Below are 23,228 nucleotides of genomic sequence, written 5' to 3' on the forward strand. Positions count from 1 at the left end.
CAATTCCTGCTGCCCTTCACTGCCCATCATGGCATGTGTGGGCTCTGCCATGAGCCCTCAGAGGCCCTGATCTCTGCTGCTGCAGCCAGTGAGTGCAAGGTGCTTTTTTAAACTTTTTTTTTTTTTGAAGTGCCAGGAGGCTGGCATGGGGCATGGGGCCCGGGCAGGGCAGCCGTGGGGGCTTCTCCTGCAGCTCCCCAACCAGGGATAGGCAGCCACAGCCAGAGGAGCCACAGGAGAACCTGCAGCCACCCAGCTGTGCCTGCCTCTCCCCAGCTGAACCGAATCTCCAATTCTGATTAAGCCAAATCAAATGGGGACAGTGATTCGAAGCACTGTCCTCTGAATCAGCCAAATCTGAACTGAATACTTCCCTATTCACACAGGCCTACTAACCATGTTGGACACTGACTAGGTCCTCCTGGAAACAGTGTTTCCAGGAGATATGGCACAACAGGAAATTCCTGCTGCCTGCTGCTTCACCAGCCTGTTTCCTGGGATGCCAACCTTCGTGGCTACTCTATGTTCCCAGGAGCACTTACTTGATGTCACACAGTCAGCTATGACTCTGCATTCTGTTTTCTAAACACACGATGCATGTTTTATTTGGGGGCGTGCTGAACACAAGAAAATGTGGTAATATTTTTACTTCTGTTGTCACACTAAATTTACCTTAATGGTATAATTCTATGATCAATGAAGAGAAAATAAGGCTACAAAAATGAGTCTTATGTAATTTAGAATGTCGCTCTATTTACCTTCTCTCAGTGAGTGCATTGTGACTGAAATAAAGGATAATCTGATGAAGTGGATCAGGATGTTTTTTTTCAGTCTCTTCTTCTTCCTCTTCCTCTTTCCTTGGTGGTGTCTACACAAAGATTTACATTGTAACATTTCATAAGTGGAAACAACACAAACAACAAGCCAAAGCAGAGAAATCTGAATGCAGCAAAAATAATTACAGTTTCATTCTGTTCAATTTATGTTCTTTTTCCAAAATTGATGATATTCAGCAGTTTGGAACATGTGAAACATTCTGTTTGTATGGCTATGAAGCATTTACAGTATCTCATTCTGTTACTCTTGTTTGAAAGGAAAGTTGAAGTTTATCCAAGTCAATATGTTGCAAATGAAAGTTATAAACCTTATTCAGCAGAAATTAATCTGTAAACTTCTGTGTCATTGTTGAATCTGCCTTTCTTTTCCCAAACAAATTGATGAGAAGGAAAAGGTATGGAAGAAAGTGTGTTAATGGGAAGAAAAACAATACAACACAATGAAGACCAAAGACTGAACAAGTCTCATGACATATGGTCTAATCTTAAATGATAATCCTTGTCTCATCAGGGAAGTGGTGGAGGGTGCTGATATTTTTAATAAGTGAAATAAAGGCCTTACTATAGCTGTCAGATGTAGAAGAATAGCATCACCCATAATCTCTCAAAAATGCAAATGCTTTTCCAATATATCAGTGCCTCTCAAAAGGCGTTACATGTTTTCTGTGAAAGCCCACAGCAGCTCATGTTGAGTTTAGACCTTATCATATTTTTCTGGTTTGTAACTGATATCTTCCTTTTCCAAGGGGCTTACGCAGCAAGGATATTGTATTTTAAACATTTCTAAGATGCCAAAGACACATCATGAAGAAGGAAGAGAGATATGGTGATCTTTCTGAATGAGAATTAGACTCAGGTTTAAAATGCAGAAGGTCACCAATTCTCCACATCCATTATATAAAGACTGAATTTCTGCTGAATATGGCCACAACATATTTACGTTTCATTATAGAGTACCAACAAGAAAATGGCATAACTTAACTTGCATTAAAGCTTAAAATGTTAAAATAAAGAAAGTATTATGCATCAACAAAAAAATCAAAAGGAGGGAAAAGCATCAATTGTGTTAAGCTTCCAAACAAATAATAATTAACACATAGGAACATAGGAATTACCATATAGACAAAAGCAGTCCATCTAATCCAGTCCCATTTTCAAAAGTGAACAATACCATATACTTCAATCAAGGGCATAAACCACCTTTAATGCACTTAAATATCCATTATTGAGATAGGAGGTAAATTTCTTCCTATCCACAGGAAGCAATCAGCTTACGCCCTGAAGTATGAGGATTGCAGTTTTTATAAATGTAGACAAAAATGTATGATACAGAAAGTTAAACACAGTTAAAATATGTATAAAAATATATATTAAAATGGGCACTGATACCTAAAGCCCAGTTATGTCAGTACTTACAGCCAAATCCTGAACTAGTTTCTCCTCAAATGAATATTCCTCTGTTTCTATCCAATAGTTCTGATAACCATGGAGGAAGAGGTTAATAGAACGGTGCCTGGGAGGGGGGGGTGAAAGTGAGATCAAGAGGGGTAAAAGGAACATAGTATAATAGCTTAGGTAGTTAATGATTAGTAAGGATATGCATTTTGTACAATTTTGATCCTCTGATTGGTCAGTGAAATAAAACCCAAACTAATGGAGATGTTCAGTGGTACATTCATCAGACTTCTGAGAATATGTGGGGTACACTTTGAATGCACATCAAATACCTCCTAATTTCATTATAGTTCTCTGCAGGTGTCTGTTTATACTGGCACTGTGCCTTAATTGTATTGTGATAGCATCAAAAGCCTCTATCTGGATTGAGATACCATTGTGTCATGTTATATAGACATTAGTCAAAGAAGTTTCAAATATACAATAAAAAAAACACACAGGAAATACAATGTGACTTGTTTAAAATAGAGAGAGGTAGTTAGCTGTGTTAATTAGAAGGCAGGGCAGAGTGGCACTTAGAGATCGACTGAAGCACTTCTCAGAACCAGTGAGTCTCTATGGTTAAATGTAGTTAGCTGTGTTAGTCTGAAGTCAAGCAGAAGGCAGGATAGATCTGACCCTTATAAACCAAGTGAATAAAAAACAAAACATGTACCATATATAGTACAAACTCTCATGACATGAAGCTTATTTCATCAGATATTGTCTCTAAAGCCCTATCTACATGTGCAGGTAAAGGTGTGATGGGATCGAAAGTGCAATTCACAAAATCACACCTCCTGCCATGCCACACGTTCATGGCAGAAAGCGCAATTATGGGATTGTACTTTAGATCTCATTGCCTGATCCTGGGCTCTTCCTGTACCAGCAAGAAGCAAGATCTCATGGCTGGATGCCCCCTTAACTGAGTGGCTCCCAGCCATGGGGCACCCCATTCACCTCCACAGATGGGAGATGCAGCTGCCGCAATCTTCCAGCCTCGGAGATGCGTGAACCCCCAGGGCTGGGAGACTGCAGTTGTGCCCTGCAGCTGCCAGGACCCAGCTGGGTTGTAGCACCAAGAGGTATGCTGCATCTGCAGCTGTGGGACTCTGGGTCCAGGTAGCTGTGGGATGCTGCTGGGACCCAGAGTCCACAGCTACAGGGGCTGAGCCTCTCTAGCAGTTGTAGCACTTACAGCCCCCGCTGGCAAGGTGCACCACAGTGGCTGGGAGCCTACAGCTGACAGGGCTCTCAGCCACAGGGGAGACTCTATTGCATATGAAAATTAAAATACAAAAGCAACCAGCTATAAAGTTAATACATATTTTTGACGTCTAGCTTCATAACTTGCTGCAGCTTTTTATGGCATGATAGCTATTTTGCACATGTAGGTGGTCTTAAGGTAATCGCATGCCTGTAACATGTAGGGAGGGGCGGCAGGCAGAAGATGCCACCCCGCTCTGTCTTCTGACTGTATAAAATAGGTAGATAAACTTTCATTTTACATTTCCCAACTTTTTTAAAGGGGGGTTCTGAGAAGATGAGGGACAACAGTAAGATTCTCCGTGCTTACAAATGTTAGCATTTGGATGCACCCTGTTATTCTCTATGTTTCTCTCTCAGTGCAATAGGGAGAGGGTCAGTTTCACACCTTTAGTGCTGCTATTGTTTGAACGGAGACAATGTTTTGCAAACCGAAGTAACAAACAAAGCTTCAAATAATGTAATATTGTGACATTTGTAAGTTGGCATATGAATAAGCTATCTGCAAAGGAAAGTTTAGCTTCAAACATTTAAAATGCAATGTAAATTGTAGTCAGCTCCTAATACAGAGAGAGCTGCACTTATACCCACAATTTTTCCTTATTCCTTATATTAACATAGTGCAGGAAACAATTTTTGGTGCATGTATTCATGGCGGTATTTCCAAGCTAACTCATATTTGTGCCTAGGCGGGGAGGGTGGGGGGCGGAGCGGGAAACGATGATGACACATGAGTCAGCCAGACAATGTGCATTGCAGGGACAGAAAGGCCAGGCTTGGGTAGAAAACTTAGTAGATGCCTACTGATCATGTTTAGAAGTGATACTCCTATTTTTTATCTGTTGTAACCTTTTTGTTCTAATATGCTCAAACTGCACTGTGGACCATAAAAACTTTTTGTAGACCAAATTTCAAATGTAGCTTTTTTCTGAATTATTTCTATGAAAAAAAAGTGATTGGCAGTACATTTTTTTTTAAAGTGGAAAAGTTGTAATTTTTTATTCTTGCTATAACTCTAAGTCATAGGGATTTCTCAATCTTTACAAAAGAACATCACTTTTCAATTGTGACTATAAGCAGGAAAAAGTAGATTTCTTCCAGAAAGTAAATGGTTAAGTAAAATTTGTTTTTTAATTGAAACAGTGTTGGACTTTTATTATAGGCATAAAACTAAACCCAAAATTTTACTATGCTGAGGGGATGCAATATATATCTACAAACTGATTAATTTTTTTTTTAATTATATTAGCATTGCCTTGGCTGAGTTGATGCACTGAGATGGAAAAATTCATTTGGTGAAGTTGGTATCATAAGTATCACTGACATAACTTTTACTGACATATAACCACAGTCTTTTATCTCAAATGCAAATCTCAATCCCAAATTAAGGAAATAATGTTTTGTCAAATGTTTTGGTCTAAACTGCCCACAGGAATTCATAAATGGAAAAGTATGTATTTTACAAAAACCTAGAATCTGGCTCTAGGAACACACAGTACTGGGCATGGTGGATAAAATCACTTGATATGAGCCTGCAAGAGGCTGAGAAGTGAGACGTTTGGGAAAAATTACATGGAATTCTGTTCCCAGTGGTAAGATTTTTCAGGACATTGCCTATACAGGACATACCTATGTTTTATTTAAAAAGACATTTGTTTTTAGATGCACTCTGCATGCCCTGTGAAGCAGAGATTGTTTAATTCATCATTTTTGTGTTGTTTTTTTTTTTTATCATAATGACACTACCCTAAGCAAACTGATGTTAAAAGTTATTAAGTGGGGTGTACACAAGCTAAAATTACAGGCCATATCTGACATATAGAAATAAAATATTCACCTACAGAGAATATTTTACACACAATATTCATGCTGTGCTTTTGAAACTAAACTACACTTTACTGCAGCATTTTATCAATGGTTCCTAAAGACTGACCAATCAGAATCCCTTCTAAAAATTGTACAAATTCATGTTTTTATGATAACATCAAATCATGGCTGGGAAAGGAGTAAGTGTGCGCATAAGGAAGAGGCTCTCCATAGGTTACATTACCGTTAACATGAGTATAAGCCTGTCATACTGAGTTTTTTCATGTACTTTTTCCAGCCAAACACGTTGAAAGGTGCTCAGGAAGAAATTGCTAATTTTGTGTCTGAAGAAAAGCATATAGGTTTTCATTGAAGAACTAACAACAAAGGCACAAGTTAAATTCAGTAAACTAGTAAAAGATAAAGAAGCCTGTATTTGCAAGCTATTTTTGAATAACTGTCTTGTGTACTATCTGCTGTATCTCTCAATGCACATGTATATAATAAATAAAAAAACAAAGACTAGTAAAGTGCATTCCTCTAAAGCATCTCAATATTTCTCGCATACACCTCAGAGAGAATATACTTATTACTCAGATAATAATTTTCCTCTTTAAAGCAATATTAACTAATTAATAAATAAACAAAAAGAATTAGTATTTCCAAGCACTGGCAATGTTCACTCTTTGAGAAACTAAAATTTGTAAGGTTACAATAAGTATTTACTTTGCATCACAAGCCTCCTCTTAGAAAAGGAAGTACTTGGAATAGGTTTGCAGGGAAACATTATATAATCTATAATTTTTGGATGCACTGCTTTAAAACAGAGAGCTGCAAAACAATGCATCAGACATTAAAATGGACAATGCACCAGAAAACCTTAAATAAAGACAAATATTTTGTTGGAGAATATCAGAGTCAAATGGGAGACTAACGTGAAAATCACATCTCAAGAATGGATCAGAAGGGATTTGCAAACACTGAAGGGCATAGCACTTTCTAGGATGAAAAGTTGTTTTTACTAATTTGCAGGGGTATCTTTTAAACTCACTCTCTTATTGTTAAATTTGGCATTGACCCTTACACCCCAATATAACAACAAAACAAAAATTAGAAAAAAACCCATATTGATATAGGCATTCACTTGCACAGCTTTCATAATTAATAATACACCCTTGAAATAAACTCCCTGGTGTTCAGAGATGTCTTAATGCCACAATCAACATAAATGATGGATTGATAGTTATGTAATTATGTGTATCATGGCAGAATAGCTTTATCTTGCTGTCAAAATGCTGTGAATTGTGTACAGAATAGCTGTCTGTAGAACATTTAAAATCATTTTGCACATAGCAATCAGGAAATAAGTCTACAATCTTAACAATTTTTTTCTTGGGACTTTGCTTAGGTATGTTGAGAAGGCAGTGGATACCAAATACTTGCTCATAATAGCACAGTTTAATAAAAAGTCACACAAACACTGAACACAGAAATACTTGGCCATTCATTTCTCAGCAATATTAGTGAAAATCAGGAGAAAATTAGTCATAGAACCTGTAAGTCTAAGAAGAACTGGGCCTAATATTTCTAACATGGAACAGATTCAGCAGATTTGCCAGTTTTCTACTTCAAAGAGTATTACTTCATATTTTGTTGAAAATGCAGAATGCAGTAATAGTTCTCTTCCTCTGCATTTAAGTGAGGGTCACACAAACATGCCTAGGATAAGTTTACACAGGGATAATCCTCCCTAGAACAGGGGGTTGGAATAGATGACTTCCTGAGTGCCTCCGTGCTCTATTTTTCTGATTCTCTGATCTCCCATCCTCTAGACAGGCACTCACCAATTTCAAGGAAATGTGTTTTTTTTAAACAGAAAAAATAAGAAAGCTTATTCTTTTTATCACTTGGCTAGTAGTTTTGGAGGTTATAAGTATATCCTGGGCTAAGTAAACTCTGAATAGTTTATTAATAGAGAATTGTGCTTATCAAGAAATACCCACACATTGCTGATATAAGGAACTGTCCCCTCAATTTTCCCAATGGTTTGCTCCTTTCTGTTCTACTCATTTGTTACAACAAAAACCTGGTATGTTGTTACATTTTATTTAAGTCTTCCCTTTTCCCTTCTTTACATTCTTCTCAGAATAATATGGTAAACACTTTTCTACCAAGTAGCCTATCTAGGGTAGATCTAGAAAGATTATGAGTTGGCTGCAGATACACTGGAGGATAGAGCTAGGATCCAGAATGACCCAGTTAGAGTGGAGAAATGGTCTTCAGTCAGGAGATGAGATTCAACAAGGACAAGTACAAAGTCCTGCACTTGGGACAAAATAACTGCATGCACAAATATAGATGATATAACAACTGGGTAGGCAGCAGTACTGCAGAGAAGGACCTGGGAGTTAAAATAGAGCATAAGCTGAATATAAGACCAAAGTGTACTCTTGTTGCAAAAACAGCCAACAGCACCTTAGGTTGTATTAACAAGAATGTCACTTGCAAATCAAGGGAAGTGATCTTTCTGCTCTATTCAGTGGTGAGGCTTCTAGGGAGTACTGTGTTCAAATTCTGGGGCCTATATTTCAAGCAGGATGAGGATGGTTTGGAGGAAATCAGAGCAACAAAAATGATTCGGAGGCTGGTAAGCAAGACTTATGAGTAAAGCCTGAAAGACTGAAGGTTATTTAGTCTGGAGAAGAAAAGACATGAGACAGGATGTGATAAATCTTAAAATACCTGAAGGGTGATTAAAGAGAGGATGGAGAGGGACTTTTCTCTATGACTACAGGGGACAGGACTAGGAGCCATGGTCTCAAGCTTCAGCAGTAGAAGTCCTCGAAGACTAGGAGAAACTTTCTGATTATGAATGTGTTTAAAGCATTAGAACAGGCTACCTACAGAAACTCCATTTTTGGAAGCTTTCAAGAGCAGGTTAGACATGCTTGGCTGCGAGGGTTTACTCAGGAATTATCCCGCCTTGAGCAGGTGGATGGACTTGATGACCTTATGAGGTTCCTCCTCATAGTACAAGCGATTTTCAATTGGTCCTAAAGTGGTAAACCTAAATTTCTTCTCAAGATTTATAGCTGCCAGGACACTCATCCAACTTCAGACATACAAAAACATTTTAATAATTTAATTGATATTAATTTTTTAAGATGCAGATGGAATACATTTTGTTAAACACTTTAAAAACACTCTGTGAACTGTGGCTGCTTGCAGATGTAAACCCCACTCTGCAAAATGTTTTAGTTTAAACTCAGGGCGTTCCCATGCCAAGCCCTAGAGTGCATTCCCAGGAGAGGCAGTGCCTTAGTTGGACCTGGCTTGCCTGATGTGTGTATAGACTAGGTGCTTTAGTGGGGCTTTTTGGTGCTTTTACCTAATAGCTGATTGAATCAGCTTTAGATAAAAGCTCCAAAAAGCCCTGCTGAAGCACCCAGTCTATACAGATCTATACTGCTGTTTCTTCTGGTAAAGTGCAAAGCACTTTTTTTTTTTTTTTAACATTTCCAAACAGCCAAAGTTCATTAAACACGAATGGTTTCCTTTCTCTTTGTGGAAGAAACCAAATTTATCTAACACACACATGCTCATTGGAGGAAATGCATTCTGTTAGAAAATGAATGTTTTCCAACTTCCAGTGGGAGGTCTCCTGAGAGACCCTACACAAATTTGGAAGAGCACAGGGCAAAGGACAAACATGGTGGCAATTAAACAAATGGCATGACAATAGATCTGTCCTTTACCCAAATGGAACAGGATTCTGAAACAGTTGTTGACCGTAATATCAACAAGTTGTTGACCATACTGGAAGAAAAGGTGCATGGTTTGGAGGCACAATTATCTGGCTATTAAAGCATTAATGTAAGTGAAGATATCTTGGATGGAAATCATGCATTCCTACAACAGACCCAGTAAAGAGAGAAATCAAAGTGGAACTCGGCAAAGTTGGAGAATGAAGAAGACAGTTGGCAGTTTATGAATACCAGGACAAGGCAAACTGTAGAATATTCAGCACAGCTAGAAGCGAGAGATTACTTTCAGGTTCTCAACACAGCTGCTACATAATGAATCTTACATGACCCATGTGGCAGAAGGAGAGAGTAGCAGACCCATTACTTAGAAAATAAGATGTATATATCTGTAGGGATCAAGGGCCCATGTGTAGAATACCCAAGAATATGAGAAGAATGGTATTGGTGGTGGTCAGGGACTGAGTCCTATGAAGGACAGAGGCATCCAATTGATGGCATGCCCCTGCTATCTGAGAGATGTGTTGCATGGCATGATGAAGAGGTAGGCGATTCTCTAAGCACTTCCCCTTCCTGCTTATCCATTTAGGTAACATGTAACAGCCAATAATGCTGCTATTTATGACCATTAGCAGATGAGGGTAAGTGCATGAACCACTAGTCAAAGAAATAAGTTGTCTTCTATACCTGTACTAATGTAAGATATACAGTACAAGAGGAGGAAACAATAAGGATAAACTGGAAGTCATGGCATGTAAGGAAAACTATGACCTTTTTGGCATTACAAATATTTCCATATCTCTGTTAGAGGGAGTAACTTTTTTCTAAGGAAAAAATGGAGGAGGCATTGAATTGTATGTCAAAAGCATATACCAGTGATTCTCAACAATAGTGCTGCTCCATGCTGGCCACACCTTTGTTTTCAGGAGACACTGTGTGGAGTCAGACAAGGCAGCAGCAGTGGCGGGAGGGAGCATTCTGCCTGAGAGCTCAGACTGGAGCACCACCACCATGTACAGGATACAGTAAGTGCTGCACCTGCCCTTACACTTCTGCGTGGAGGATGGGTGCACCTCTGGGCTTTATGCATCAAGGCAAAGTCAGGGGGGCATGTTACCCTTGTGTGCCCACATTTACAGAAGGTGCTGCTAAATTCAGAAAATTGGTGGAGGGTGCTTTGCATCTAAAAAGTTGAGAACCACTGGCACACACATTTGCTTTTTGGTTTAAAATGAGGGGTGTGTTAGATATGTCAGGAGTACGTGGGTAAAGGAAAAAAAAGGAGTAAAATAGGGATATTATTGTGGAAGTCATTTGATATTTTGATATGCACCCCCACAACAGGAGAAGGAAGCCAATGACAGAGTCTATGAATTGGTTATCAGGATCATCCAGAACATATGAAAAAGTAGTAACAGACTTTAACTAACTCAGTACAAGTTGGAAGAAGAATACAGCCAAAAATAAAATATCCATCAAGTTTCTGATGTGTGGTTGGCAAATTTATGGTCAAGGAAGTTGACGAATTGACTGGGAAGCGGGCAGATGAATTATTTTACATTCAATTTTAACCAATAAGTAAGAGTTGGTTAGTTAGGTAGCCAGCAACCTGGGTTGAAATGATGCTGAATTTATAGCATTCATGGCCCCAAGTAGAGCAAGGCTGGTGAAAAAAATAAGGAAGATGAACTCCAGAAAAACAGATTTTAACAAATGCACAAAATAGCAGGTGAGGTCTAATACACTGATGGATAATTTAAAAGGAAAAAAGAAGTGAAGGACTGGCTGTTTCCAAAAGATACATCAGAAGCACAATTGCAAAACATTCCAAAGAGTAAGAAATGGGAGAAATTACAAGAGACTGACACAGCTGCACAAAGAATATTTTAAATGAACTGAATATCAAAAGATAGACAGTCATTAAAGATATATAGAAAGTTACAGCATAAGTATGTAGGGACAAAATAAGGAAGAGAGATGCAGCCACTTACACTTGTAAGAAGATGTTAAAAGCAACAAGTAGTTGCTTTAAGTACACCAGAATAAAAGAACGATAAAAAAGTGTAGGTCTCTTGTTTCAGGGTGAAGGTGAATGATTAATGGAAGACACTAAGAAGGTCAAGCTGCTCAGTACTTGTTTTGCTTCTGTCTTTACAAAAATGTAACTGTTAATTGATAGTTAGCAAAACAAATATAAAAAGGGGGGAAAGGATGCAGATGAAGATGAGGACATCAAGTAATATTTTACTTTTTTGAACAAATTCAAGTCATGGGTATAGGAAGATATTTGTATCCCTTAGCAATTATTACTGGGGAGAGAGGTGTAGTTCCATAAGTCAGGAGAAAAGCAGAGTGCACATCATTAAAAAGGTGATGGGTAGGGAGGAAAATCCAGAGAATTTTAGTTCAGTCAGCCTGGCTTCTGAAGTTATTTGAATATATTCTAAAGTAATCAATTTGGAAGCATTTAGACAACAAAAAGGATTACTTGAAATAAACAAGGATTTGTTAAGAACAAATAATGCCAAAGCATACCAATTTTCTTCTTTGATAGGATATTTGGATTGGTGGATAAAGGGAATATCGTAGATGTAACATATTTTTAATGCAGTAAACTTTTGACACGTGCCACATGGCATCTTCACAAACAAGCTGGACAAATATGGACTAGAAGGAACAATCATTTGATGGATATACAATTAGAGCAGATCCTTAGATATCCAAACTCTCTGGAAAGCATATGCTGAAAAGCTGTTTGGAGAGCTGAATTCCTTTGGGTAAGTGAAACTGTGGCATCTTATGAGGGTATTGTATACTAACACATAATACATAACAGAAATCCATATCAGACTTAAGAGTAGATACCATATTTACTTGAATACAAGACAAAGTCTCTCCCCTCCCCCACAATCAGCATGGGGGAAAAGCTCCTTGTCTTACATTCGCATACAAGGAAACTACACTAAATACATTATCTATGATAAAACAGCTGCCAAAGGAAACAAGTGCTCAGTAACAGAAACCAACCTTAAAGCAGCCAACACAGAGCATAACTATAAAACTTGTGAACCACATTGGGCAAATGTACTGATGAGAACCTTTGTTTTTTTAATGGAAATTTTTTCATGTTCCAAGCCATATCAGCCAAATCAATTCCCAATCTGGTAGTCTGCCCAGAACCATAAGTGGCCCTACTACTGGCAACCATTCTCCACCTGGGGCTTCAGATGTTTCCAAATCCTTTGGCAGACATCCTACGTGCAGGCCCAAGCCTGGAAGCTTGGGGTTCAGATGCCCCTGCCTTTCGCTTGCCCTCAGCTGTAAGGCCACAGGAGCAAGCTAGGGAGAAGCTGCCCATTTCCATAAAGTAGTCATAAAGCTGAGATGTTCCCACTTGAGAGCAAATGGGAGGTGGCAGAAAAGCAGTTATCCCTAGCAGCTAGAAAAACTGCCTTAGTGGTCACAGTATTTGCCCTGCCAGGTAGGACAGGTTAGTGCAGCCCACTGTAATAAGATCCATGGTATTGCCCATTGTGCACAGTCCCCCTCAGTGCTCTCTTTCAAGTCATGGTGAGCCACTGCACTGAATATATTTTGATTTCCTCTTCACTCTAAAAGCCGAATTGTGCCTTTCCTTCCCATTTCCAGTGATTCCTGTTTCATCATCACCCTTAAACATCTGGCAAACATAAGTAAATAGGGCCCCCAAAAATTCACCCAGAATCCCACTGTCACCCCTCCCACCCATGGACACCATCCCACGCATGGACTAGTATGGTCCCATTGGGTGAAGCTGGACCAGGTTGTCTTGTGCCTCATCTGCATATAATTTTTTGGAGGATCCCAGGACTCATAACAAGAACATCTGGTTCCAGTCATAGGTGGGGACCTGATTAGCCAATGGATCCTTTGTGGGGGGTATCTGGAATACATACATACATATATACTGAACAGTGCTGAACTATGGGGTCACCATGGCTTGAAACACTGTTGACTCTGCTGGGGCCCAGCCCACTGGCCTGTTAAGTCATAAGCTTTTTGGCCTTAGCTTAATATTATGCATAGGTTGTGCTATATATAAGTAGGTACAGAAGTGCTACTTAAAACCATATTTATGGAGTACCTGTGCTAAAACTTGCAGCAGTTTTAAAAAAAGGTAAAATGCCTCAATTCTGAATGAACTAAGTCTATGGATAACTGTAGTAATTCTCCCCCCCACCTTATTTCCATGTGCTCATGGAGAGCAGGGTCTGAGGTGGGTTAAGGGCTGAAGAGGGAAGAAGGTGAGGGGAACAGAAGTTAAGGGGGCTAGCTGACCACCCAGATTTATTTTCCTTGCTGTGGCAGTGGGAGGGGGACAAATTCAAGGCAAACCTGCAATAATTAGTTTCCATACCTGAAAAATTATGAAAATGTAAATATTTTCCATATATATAATCTAATTATTTGGGGATGTCTTATATTCATGGTAATCTTATATTCAAGTAAATAAGGTATATTAAATACAGCAAAGTTTAAGGCAAGTTACAAGTTTGAGAGTAGAAATACAGTATTGTATTAAGTAAAACAGAATACTATACAGTCCCAACACTTACAAATTATAATACTGTATCACACTTTGAATATACAGAACTACATTAAATAAAGTTTTAAAACAGAATAGTTTATTACACAATATCAAGAATTAGTTAAAAAAAAGTTACTGTTTGGATAACGGAGGATGTGCTATAGCTGAAAGACTGCAGACAATGAGTACGTTGATATTAAACTAGGAAGAGGTTTTGAGTGGAGTTCTGCAAGGTTCTAGGTCCATTGCTGTTTAATATTTTTATTAATTACTCAGATGAAGGAGTGGAGAGGATGCATATCAGATTTGCAGATTATGCAAAACTGGATGGGATTAGTAGAAATTTGGAGGATAGACTTCAATTCCCAAAAAGATCATGATAAATTGAAGATCTGGGCCATGAGTAATAAAATGAAATTTAATATGAGTAAATGTGAGGTACTTCACATAGGAAGGAAAAACAAAACAAGAAAATGGGGGGCTAGCTAGCTGGACACTACATTGTTGAGATGGATCTGTTGGCTATAGTGGATCACAAATTAAACATGAAACAGCAATATGATGCTGTTGCAAGAAAGGCAAATGCTGTCTTGGGTTGTTTTAACAGAAGCATCATATCCAAGATGCATTAAATAACAATGCCTTTCCTCTCAGTAGTAGTTAAATCTCAAATAAAATATTGTGTACAGTTCTGGATACCACATTTTAAGAAGAATGTTGACAATTAGACAAGAACCAGGGGAGAGCAATGAAGATGATCAGAGGACTGAAAAGCAGGTGATATGAAGAAAGCTTGAAGGAGCTGGGGATGCTTAGTCTGGAGGAAAAACAAATTTTATGGGGTGATATGATAGTAATTTTAGATATTTGAAATTTGCCATAAATAGTATGATGAACAATCATTCTCCCTACCTGCTGCGGGTAAGCCAAGAAGCAATGGATTTAAACAACAGGAAGGCAGATTCAGGTTAAAGCTTAGGAAAAACTTCCAAAATATCAGAGCAGCTAGATATTAGAAGAAATTACCTGGCAAAATTGTAGAATCTTTCACAGGTGGCTTTTAAGAAGAAACTAGACAGGCATGTGTCAGGGCTGATTTAAATATGGTAAAACCTGTTCTGTCTGGGAATGGGATTGACTAGATGACTTTTTTCCAGCTTTATGAGTCTAGGTTAAGTGAGCAAGGCTAAAGCCTGAAAACACAAGTCCAGAATTCCAAATGTCTATGCTCTGCCCCCACAGCACACATATCGTTTGCAAGATTTATACAGGCCCACCCCAACATAGCTAAAAATTGGGTCTCCCAAGCTAAGCAGTAAAAGCCTTCGTAGGGGTGAGAACAGAGAGGGACATCCACAAAAAAAGGAAGCTAAAAATAAAGGGAAAAAATACTATGGGGATGAGAATCAGGAGAATGATGGACAGAAAAGGACAGAAAGGAGAAAATGGACAGAAATGCCTAGATACAGCTGCCTGGAGTATACCAGGGGCTATATGAGATAAAAATTGGTAAAAAACAAACCAACCCCAACCCTGCCCCCAAAAACCTGAAGTATGCCTTTGTGAAGTAGTGTATTTCCTACACTGGAGTCTTCAATTTAATTATTTGATATAAAAACCTATTTTCTTACCCAGAGGAATGAATTAAATAAGAAAATCTATGACAAGTATTCAGTGGACATTTCAAATGTGTGTAAACAGCTTTCTAAGCATGCCAAAGCACCAAAGATTAGTGTGGTCAAAAGTAATGTAAATACATGTAAATGCCCTTAGGTTTTGTTATTCTTATTAAATTCAGAAAGTCACAGCAATGTCCAATTATAGAAGCTCTGCCAAATCAACAATTTTTGATAATAAATTCAGATGCAGTGAGTGTTAAGAAATTCCTGCTCTTCCTTGAAGTGCTTGCTCCCCAGTAAAGCTCATGAATCAATGAACCTTTAAAGTATCTACCTTGGCAGATTGTACAATGGTGCCATCCTAAAACAAGCGACAACAGCCCTTTTGCGTTGTTTTGACAGGAGTTTGTGCCAGACAGCTTTCTTCGATCTTAGTGGTTGTTCGACCTATGAGAAAACACTTCTTTCAAAATGTGTAGCATGAATACTTCAAAGTTTGTTACATTTAATATGTTTGACTAGTATGCCTGCAAGTTAAATGAACTAATTGGTATTACAAAGCTTCCTATCTTCTGAGAAATGTTGTTTTAAATGAAAAATCACTCTTTAAAAAAACTTAGGGTCATAGAAAATAGCTCCCAAATTTGCATAAAGACCATACCTTGCTGTCAGCAAATCTCACACATGAGACTCAAGGTACAATTTCCATATTTATGTGCAACTCTGCATGCATAGTCCCTCTGTGAACAATTTTTCCACTATCAGTTGTGCATGAAAATAAGATCTTTTTAAATGGACAGAATGCAAGTCAGACACAAAGGCCTTCTTGTATTTAACTTATATCATTTGAGTATACTAAAGGTGTCAAAATTGCTAATGCAATTATTTTCACACAGAGAAATGAAGGACAGATTGACATTTCATTGAAAAAAAGATATTAAAAACATACTCACACATCTTTTAAAAATGCAAACCTGTTCACTACAAAGTGCTGAATTCCAATACTGGGGCTGGGAAACGGTTTACAGAATTCGGCAGCGGTAAGCACAACTGCCACAGCAATGGACTAAGCAGAACTTAGATACTTTGGAAGATGAAATTAATTAACAATTTATAAGATATACATTTTAGCTTCAACTAGAAACTTATGTTCAATGATTACATTTGCTGAAGCAACCAAGTGATCATCTGGACTGCCAGAGAACTTCACCTCTTGATTTAAGTTAAATTAACTACAAGATAGACGGATCCTTATCACCTGTTCAAGGTGAAAGAGAGCTGCTGAAATCCTCTGCACACGTTCCACAGTCTTCTCAGGATCAGAGGGCTCATCACTTTTCATAATGTCCTTATACAGGTTTAACTGCCATTTCACAGCTGGGTCTTCAGACTAAAATAAACATTTTGTATCTTATTAAAAATGCTTTCAATAATTAATTGGGCTTTTTATATCCCTTAAGGTGAGAAAACCTGACTGATTTAAAATAATGAATACCACTACTACTGCTGCTTCTACTGTTATGTATTAGTCATGTGGCTAAGGAAGTTTAGAAACAATATCTTATGTTTCCCCTTCTGGTAAACCTCCTATCTGTCTCTACTGTTCATAAGCATGACATTTGTTATACTTGAACAGCTGGACCCAGACTGTACAGCAAGTGCTCTGTGTGATTTCATGGATCCTGGTAAAGTAGTCTGGAAAGTCTGTGATGTCTTCAAATAAATTAAAAATAGGAGGCTAATATAAAAATAAGTATGGGAACAGTATCTTTAGAAGAGTGTACTAGCTTCAGATCTACAAAACTATTATTTTTCTAACTTGTACAGGTTTATAGGGATTATTGAAACCTAAAAATCTAGGAAACTACAAAAAACCCCTGATTTGATAAATGGAATAATAACATTCCAAATTTTTCTATATTTCCATTTTGAGTTTCATCTAATTTCAGATTCATTTTTTATATATTACCTTTTCCTGCAAATGCAAGTTGTTACGTAAATGTTCTTTGACTTCTTCATCTGTGTCTCGCTGCAGAAAGAGATAAAAACCTTTACTTTCTGCCTGAAATTCATCTAATAAAAACATAGTTTTTTCATATTCTACATTTAATTCAAAGTACTGGAACATTATGTTAAGAACATTCAATTTGGGGGTGGGGAGGGGGAGTGTTTAGAAAGCACTTAGGTTGTAGCCATAAAATACTGGCCATAATCTAAGGAGAATTAAATGGTAACAAAAAATTTCTTGGGATTTGGTTCTGTGACAACCACATAAAAACAGATTGCCATTTTTCCCAGATAAGTTTATATACACACACAATTGTTTGCACATTTCCACTCATATCCTGTGGGTGTATTTTCCATATGACATATTGCAATATTTAATATGTACTAACAACTTAGGCATCTATGGGTACAACTGGGGAACAGATATGAGGCCCTTGCAGCCCTGGTGGAGAAGGACAAAGGGGATGCCTCCAGCGGGACAGTGCCACTCCACGCAAGACAGATGGCGCAGAGTGGGTACACCACGAGGAAGAAACTCCGGGTCCTCGTCATCAGGGATTCCATCCTAAGGGGAACGGAGGGTCCCATCTGTCAGCCTGAGACCATGGCACGAGAGGTCTGCTACATGCTGGGGGCTAGGGTTCATGATATCACAGACAGGATCCCAGCCTACATTTGACCCTCAGACCAGTACCCCATGGTGTGGGAACAAATGACGCAGCCAAAGGCAACCCAGACCACATCATGAAGAACTTCGAGGTCCAGGGGACCAAGCTCAAGGAGATGGGCACAGGTGGTATTCTCCTCTATTCTCCTGGTGAGTAGACACAGATGACAACATGAGGCCTGCATTGGTGAGGTCAACCGAAGGTTTTGGAGTTGGTGCCACCAGGCAGGCCTTGGGTTCCTGGATAACGACCAGGACTTTTGCACAGGGGGCTTGCTGGGGTGGGATGGGCTACACCTCTCCCCTAAAGGCAAGCGTGTCTTCTCTTCCAGGTTGGCTGATTTCATGTGGCGTACTTTAAATTAACTTCACCGGGGAATGGGGCCACAGAAGGATTTGAGGACACCTCCCAACCAGGACAGGTGATGTGCACAAGGAGTACACAGGTAAGTGATAGGGATCTGGATAACCCTGGGAATTGGGGGGTGGCACATGCACCAATTCATGGCCTTAAATGCCTCTATACCAATGTTAATAGTATGGGGAATAAGCAGGCAGAACTCGCTCTCTGGATAGCTAGTGCAAACCCGGACATAGTAGGGCTCACAGAAACCTGGTGGGATTCATCCCATGACTGGGCAGTTAACATTAGGGGCTATAGACTATACAGGCGGGACAGAGCGGGGAGGAAAGGCGGGGGTGTGGCGCTCTATGTTAAAAAGCAATATGCATCCTCAACTAGCAGGATGGGGTCAGAGGAGGGGCAGGCTGAAGTGCTCTGGGTCAGAATACAGGCGGGTCATGGGGAAAGGGACTTAATGGTGGGGGTCTACTACAGACCTCCCAACCAGGAATTCTCAGGTCAGCTTGCAGAGGCACATAAGGCAAGGGATGTAGTTGTCATGGGTGATCTAAATTACCTGGACATCTGCTGGGAGGAGCAGTCAGCCAGGTCAGAACGCTCACGAAGGTTCCTTGCCCGGATACAGGACCTCCGCTTAACTCAGGAGGTGCACAGTTCCATCAGGAGAAATGCCCTGCTGGACCTGGTCCTGGCCACAGGCAATAACCTGGTGAGGGGACTCCAGGTTCTTGACCACCTGGATGACAGTGATCATTGCCTGCTGGCATTCACCATCCAGTGCAAGGTGTCAAGGGCTTGCATCAAGGCAGTATCCCTTGCCTTCAAGAGGGCCAACTTCAATGAGTTGAGGAGATTGGTAGGAGAGGCACTGGGGTCCTGGAGAGTAGGGGAACTGGGTGCCCAAGATGAGTGGTCGTTCCTTAAGGAGAGGATACTCAGAGCCCAAAGGGTGACAATTCCAGTGAGAATCAAAGGGGGAAAGAGTGCTCAAAAGCCCTCCTGGCTCACCAAGGGCATTTGGGAATGCCTGATTGCCAAAAAGGAGGTGTGCATGCAGCGAAAGGGAGGAGCTATCACCAAAGAGGAGTATACCGCTATTGCTTGGGTATGTAGGGGGGCTGTTAGGAAAGCTAAGGCAGATACGGAACTAGGGCTAGCATCAAGGATCAAGGACAACAAAAAGTCCTTTTTTAAATACATAGGGAGTATGAAGAAGGCACCGGGTAATGTGGGGCCCTGCAGGATACACTAGGCAATCTGGTGGTTGCACCAGACAAAAAAAGCAGACCTTTTTAACAATTTCTTTGCCTCCATTTTCTTGTGCAGGGAACAGGACTCCCCCACCAAGATTCAGGATGGACTCAGGAGAGACTGTGTCAGGCCTAGGGTCAGGGAGACCGAGTTAGCGAGCTTCTGGAGGGGCTGGACATGTTCAAATCAGCAGGTCCAGATGCTCTCCACCCTAGGGTGTTGAGAGAATTGGCAGGGGTTATTGCAGGGTCCCTGGCATGGCTCTACGAGCACTCATGGTGCTCTGGCCAGGTGCCGGATGACTGGAAGAGGGCCAATGTGGTCCCCATCTTCAAAAAAGGGAGGAAGGAGGACCCGGGCAACTATAGGCCCATTAGTCTTACTTTGATCTCAGGGAAGCTCTTTGAGAAGATTATCAAGGAGCACATCTGTGAAGGGCCAGCAGCGGGGATGATGCTCAGGGGCAACCAGCATGGTTTCATTAGGGGCAGGTGCTGTCAGACCAACCTGATTGCCTTCTATGATCAAGTCACAAAATCATTGGATGTGGGGCCACACTCAGAGAGTGGTGGTGGATGACGGGCCTTATTCAACCTGGAGGGATGTGAGCAGTGGAGTCCCCCAGGGCTCGGTCCTTGGGTTCACGCTGTTAAATTTCTTTATTAGTGACTTGCATGAGGGGATGAAAAGCACCCTGTTTAAATTTTTGGATGACACCAAGATTTGGAGTGAAGTTGGCATGCTAGAAGGGAGGGACAGGATACAGCTGGGCCTGGACAGGTTACTGAGGTGGGCAAATGAGAATAGGATGGGATTCAATACTGACAAGTGCAGGGTGCTGCACTTGGACAGTAAGAACCAGCACCATACCTATAGGCTGGGGAACTCCCTTCTCAAAAGCACAGTGGCAGAAAGAGATCTTGGAGTCATTATCAATTCCATGATGAACATGGGCCACCAATGCGAGGACACAGTCAGTAGGGCTAACCACACCTTGTCATGCATCCATAGATGCATCACAAGCAGCACCAAGGAGGTGATCCTCCCCCTCTATGAGACACTGGTTAGGCCACAGTTGGAGTACTGCATCCAGTTCTGGGTGCCGCACTTCAGGAGGGATGTGGACAGTATTAAGAGGGTCCAGAGGAGGGCTATTTACATGATCCAGGGACAGCAGGGCAGACCTTACGAGGAGAGGCTATGGGACCTTAACCTGTTCATCCTTCACAAGAGAAGGCTGAGAGGGGACCTGGTGGCCATCTATAAACTTACTAGGGGGGACCAGCAGGGAATGAGACCTTGTTCCCCTGAGCACCTCCTGGAGTAAAAAGGAATAATGGCCATAAGTTGTTAAAGAGTAGGTTCAGACTAGACATTAGAAGGCACTACTTCATAGTCAGGGTGGCTAGGATCTGGAGCCAACTTCCAAGGGAAGTGGCGCTGGCTCCTGCCTTGGGGGTCTTTAAAAGGAGGCTTGACAATTACCCAGCTGGGGTCATTTGAGCCCAGTTTTCTCTCCTGTTCAAGGCAGAGAGTCAGTCAGACTAGAAGATCTACAAGGTCCCTTCCAACTCTATATCTATGAATCTATGTTTCGCAGTCTGGTTTCTGAGGTTCTGTTTTACTATTTTGAAAATCACTATAAAAGAGACTTACATGGCTGTATCTAATCTTAGCCAAAGAAATCAGCTCTTGATCTCCAGGTGTGCACATATTCAAACCAATAGGAAGCATCTTTTTAAGTGCAGCTACAATCAAGGAAGTTTGTATTGAGTACAAATCTCCTCTACGCTTTGATTTCTTTCGTTCTTGGTCTTGTCCTCCAGACTAGAAATAAAAGACATGTTGTGAATACTCCAAATAATACAGTTTTTCTGGCATATAAAATGATTCCTCACTTCTACTTGCAGACTACAGTTGTTGACAGTTACATTTTGCATAGTTAAAAGTGGTAAAATAAAAATGAATTGTAGAGTTTGAGTAGAAAAAGTAAAAATATTTCTTGCTTTCAAATAATATGAATATTAGTACTCATTCTTTTGACAGTACTAACCTAATTTTGTTTGATCAATTTTTTTTGCAAACAAATTCTGAATCACATACAGCTTTTAAATCAGACACATAGATCTATATAATTGAAAACTGAACCACAGTTTTAATGAACTATCTGTTTGCATTCTGAAATAGTTTAATTCCTAATGATTGTTGTTAAGAATTGTATCAGACAAGATTCTCCAGGGTCTGAGTCCTAAGTGAATGGATGAAGTGAATTTCCTTTGTTGTTGATCAAAATCTAGAAGGAACTGATTCAGTACAACAGACCACTAATGAATTGGTGCAGGTAAAAAAGTAGTCTCCTTTGGGTGGATTATAGTTAAAACAATTCTGTAATAACAATAAATTAATCTGTTAGCAGCTTTGGTCAAAGAAGAAACTAGATAAAGGAAGCCAAAGAGATGAGAACTGAACAGGTGGCACAAATAACATTTGTTCTACCTAGCTATAATAGACGATATGCAGTGTTATTAAATAAACATTTTTGCTTTAAAAAAATCAGCCCCAAATCATTTATTTTTTGAATTTAACGTAGCAAATCAAATCCTTAGCAATAGCACAGCTTACTGTAAAACAGACCCATACAATTAATGAATTTATGGTAAACAACAACATAAACAGCCCAATCCTGAATTCCATACGTGAACTAAACTCTCAATGGGAATTTTGCCCGAGACAAAAATTCAGGACTGGGCCTAAGGCATAAAACACTACAAAGAGCAGATGCTTGCAATTAACCCTCCACATCCTTTTCCCTCTGTAAATGGAATGCTGTTGTCTATTTTGTGTACATTATGCTTGGCAGATGTGGGGATATGATAGAAACCATTAAAATCCATCATTTGTCAGTTTTTATCACAGTGTTACCACAAATATGACTTAGCTGATGAATAGAATAAAATACTACAAATGGATATTCTGTTGTGTGGTAAAGTTAGGCAAATGATGTCTTTTAAATGGTGACCACAGTATATGTAAGCCAGTGTTACTTAGGCTGCTTCATGATTCAGAGGGAACACACACTGGATGTGGTTGCCTTTCTTAAGGAACTAACAATTGCAAGAGAGTACTTTGTCTCAAAGCTTTGCTTTTGGAAGTGCCTTAGAAAAAGTTTCTACAGTAGCAGTGATGTAATGGCTATACATATATAATGACATCATTTGTACTCTACATTGATAGCGGACGAACAAATGCCACAATGTATCACTGGGACCCAGTGGCGTCACTCTTCCTTTTCAATACTGGAAGGCATTTACGAGGTAGGCATACCAGCAAGATGAGGTAGCCCTACTTTCCTCTCACTGTTCTTCAGAGGGATATTTTGTCCATCAAATTTCCTTTACTTTCAGTTGAAGTTAGGAATGGTAGATGTGTAAAACAAAATAAACTTAAAATCAATACATTTTAAAAGGGTGAAAAAACAAATCATTCTGCCTTTGCCACCAGACTTCTGCCTTCTTAAACTGGAACTCCAGGAAACAGCATTTCCTCCTGGTATATATACAGGTAGAGGCATGCAGAGAAATTTATGCCATTGGTGATAACAAAACATTGCTTCCCTCTGTGCTGACAGATATCTATTATCAATAAATACA

At 39.8% G+C, this 23,228-nt stretch overlaps 1 protein-coding gene across 1 annotated transcript in view; it reads right to left on the reverse strand.

Moving 5' to 3' along the window:
* RYR3 (ryanodine receptor 3) overlaps window positions 1-23,228 on the reverse strand; it is a 537,566-nt gene that overhangs the window by 63,639 nt on the left and 450,699 nt on the right. The window contains exons 70-75 of the mRNA XM_019551798.1: window positions 21,235-21,405; window positions 17,259-17,318; window positions 16,548-16,679; window positions 15,624-15,736; window positions 2,253-2,349; window positions 759-868 (exon numbers count right to left, since the gene is read on the reverse strand). Coding sequence (XP_019407343.1) covers window positions 759-868; window positions 2,253-2,349; window positions 15,624-15,736; window positions 16,548-16,679; window positions 17,259-17,318; window positions 21,235-21,405 — 683 coding nt within the window. The remainder of the gene's footprint in view (window positions 1-758; window positions 869-2,252; window positions 2,350-15,623; window positions 15,737-16,547; window positions 16,680-17,258; window positions 17,319-21,234; window positions 21,406-23,228) is intronic.

Source organism: Crocodylus porosus, unplaced genomic scaffold, assembly GCF_001723895.1.
Source record: "Crocodylus porosus isolate Cpor-Errol unplaced genomic scaffold, CroPor_comp1, whole genome shotgun sequence".
In the NCBI taxonomy this organism is placed as follows: Eukaryota; Metazoa; Chordata; order Crocodylia; family Crocodylidae; genus Crocodylus; species Crocodylus porosus.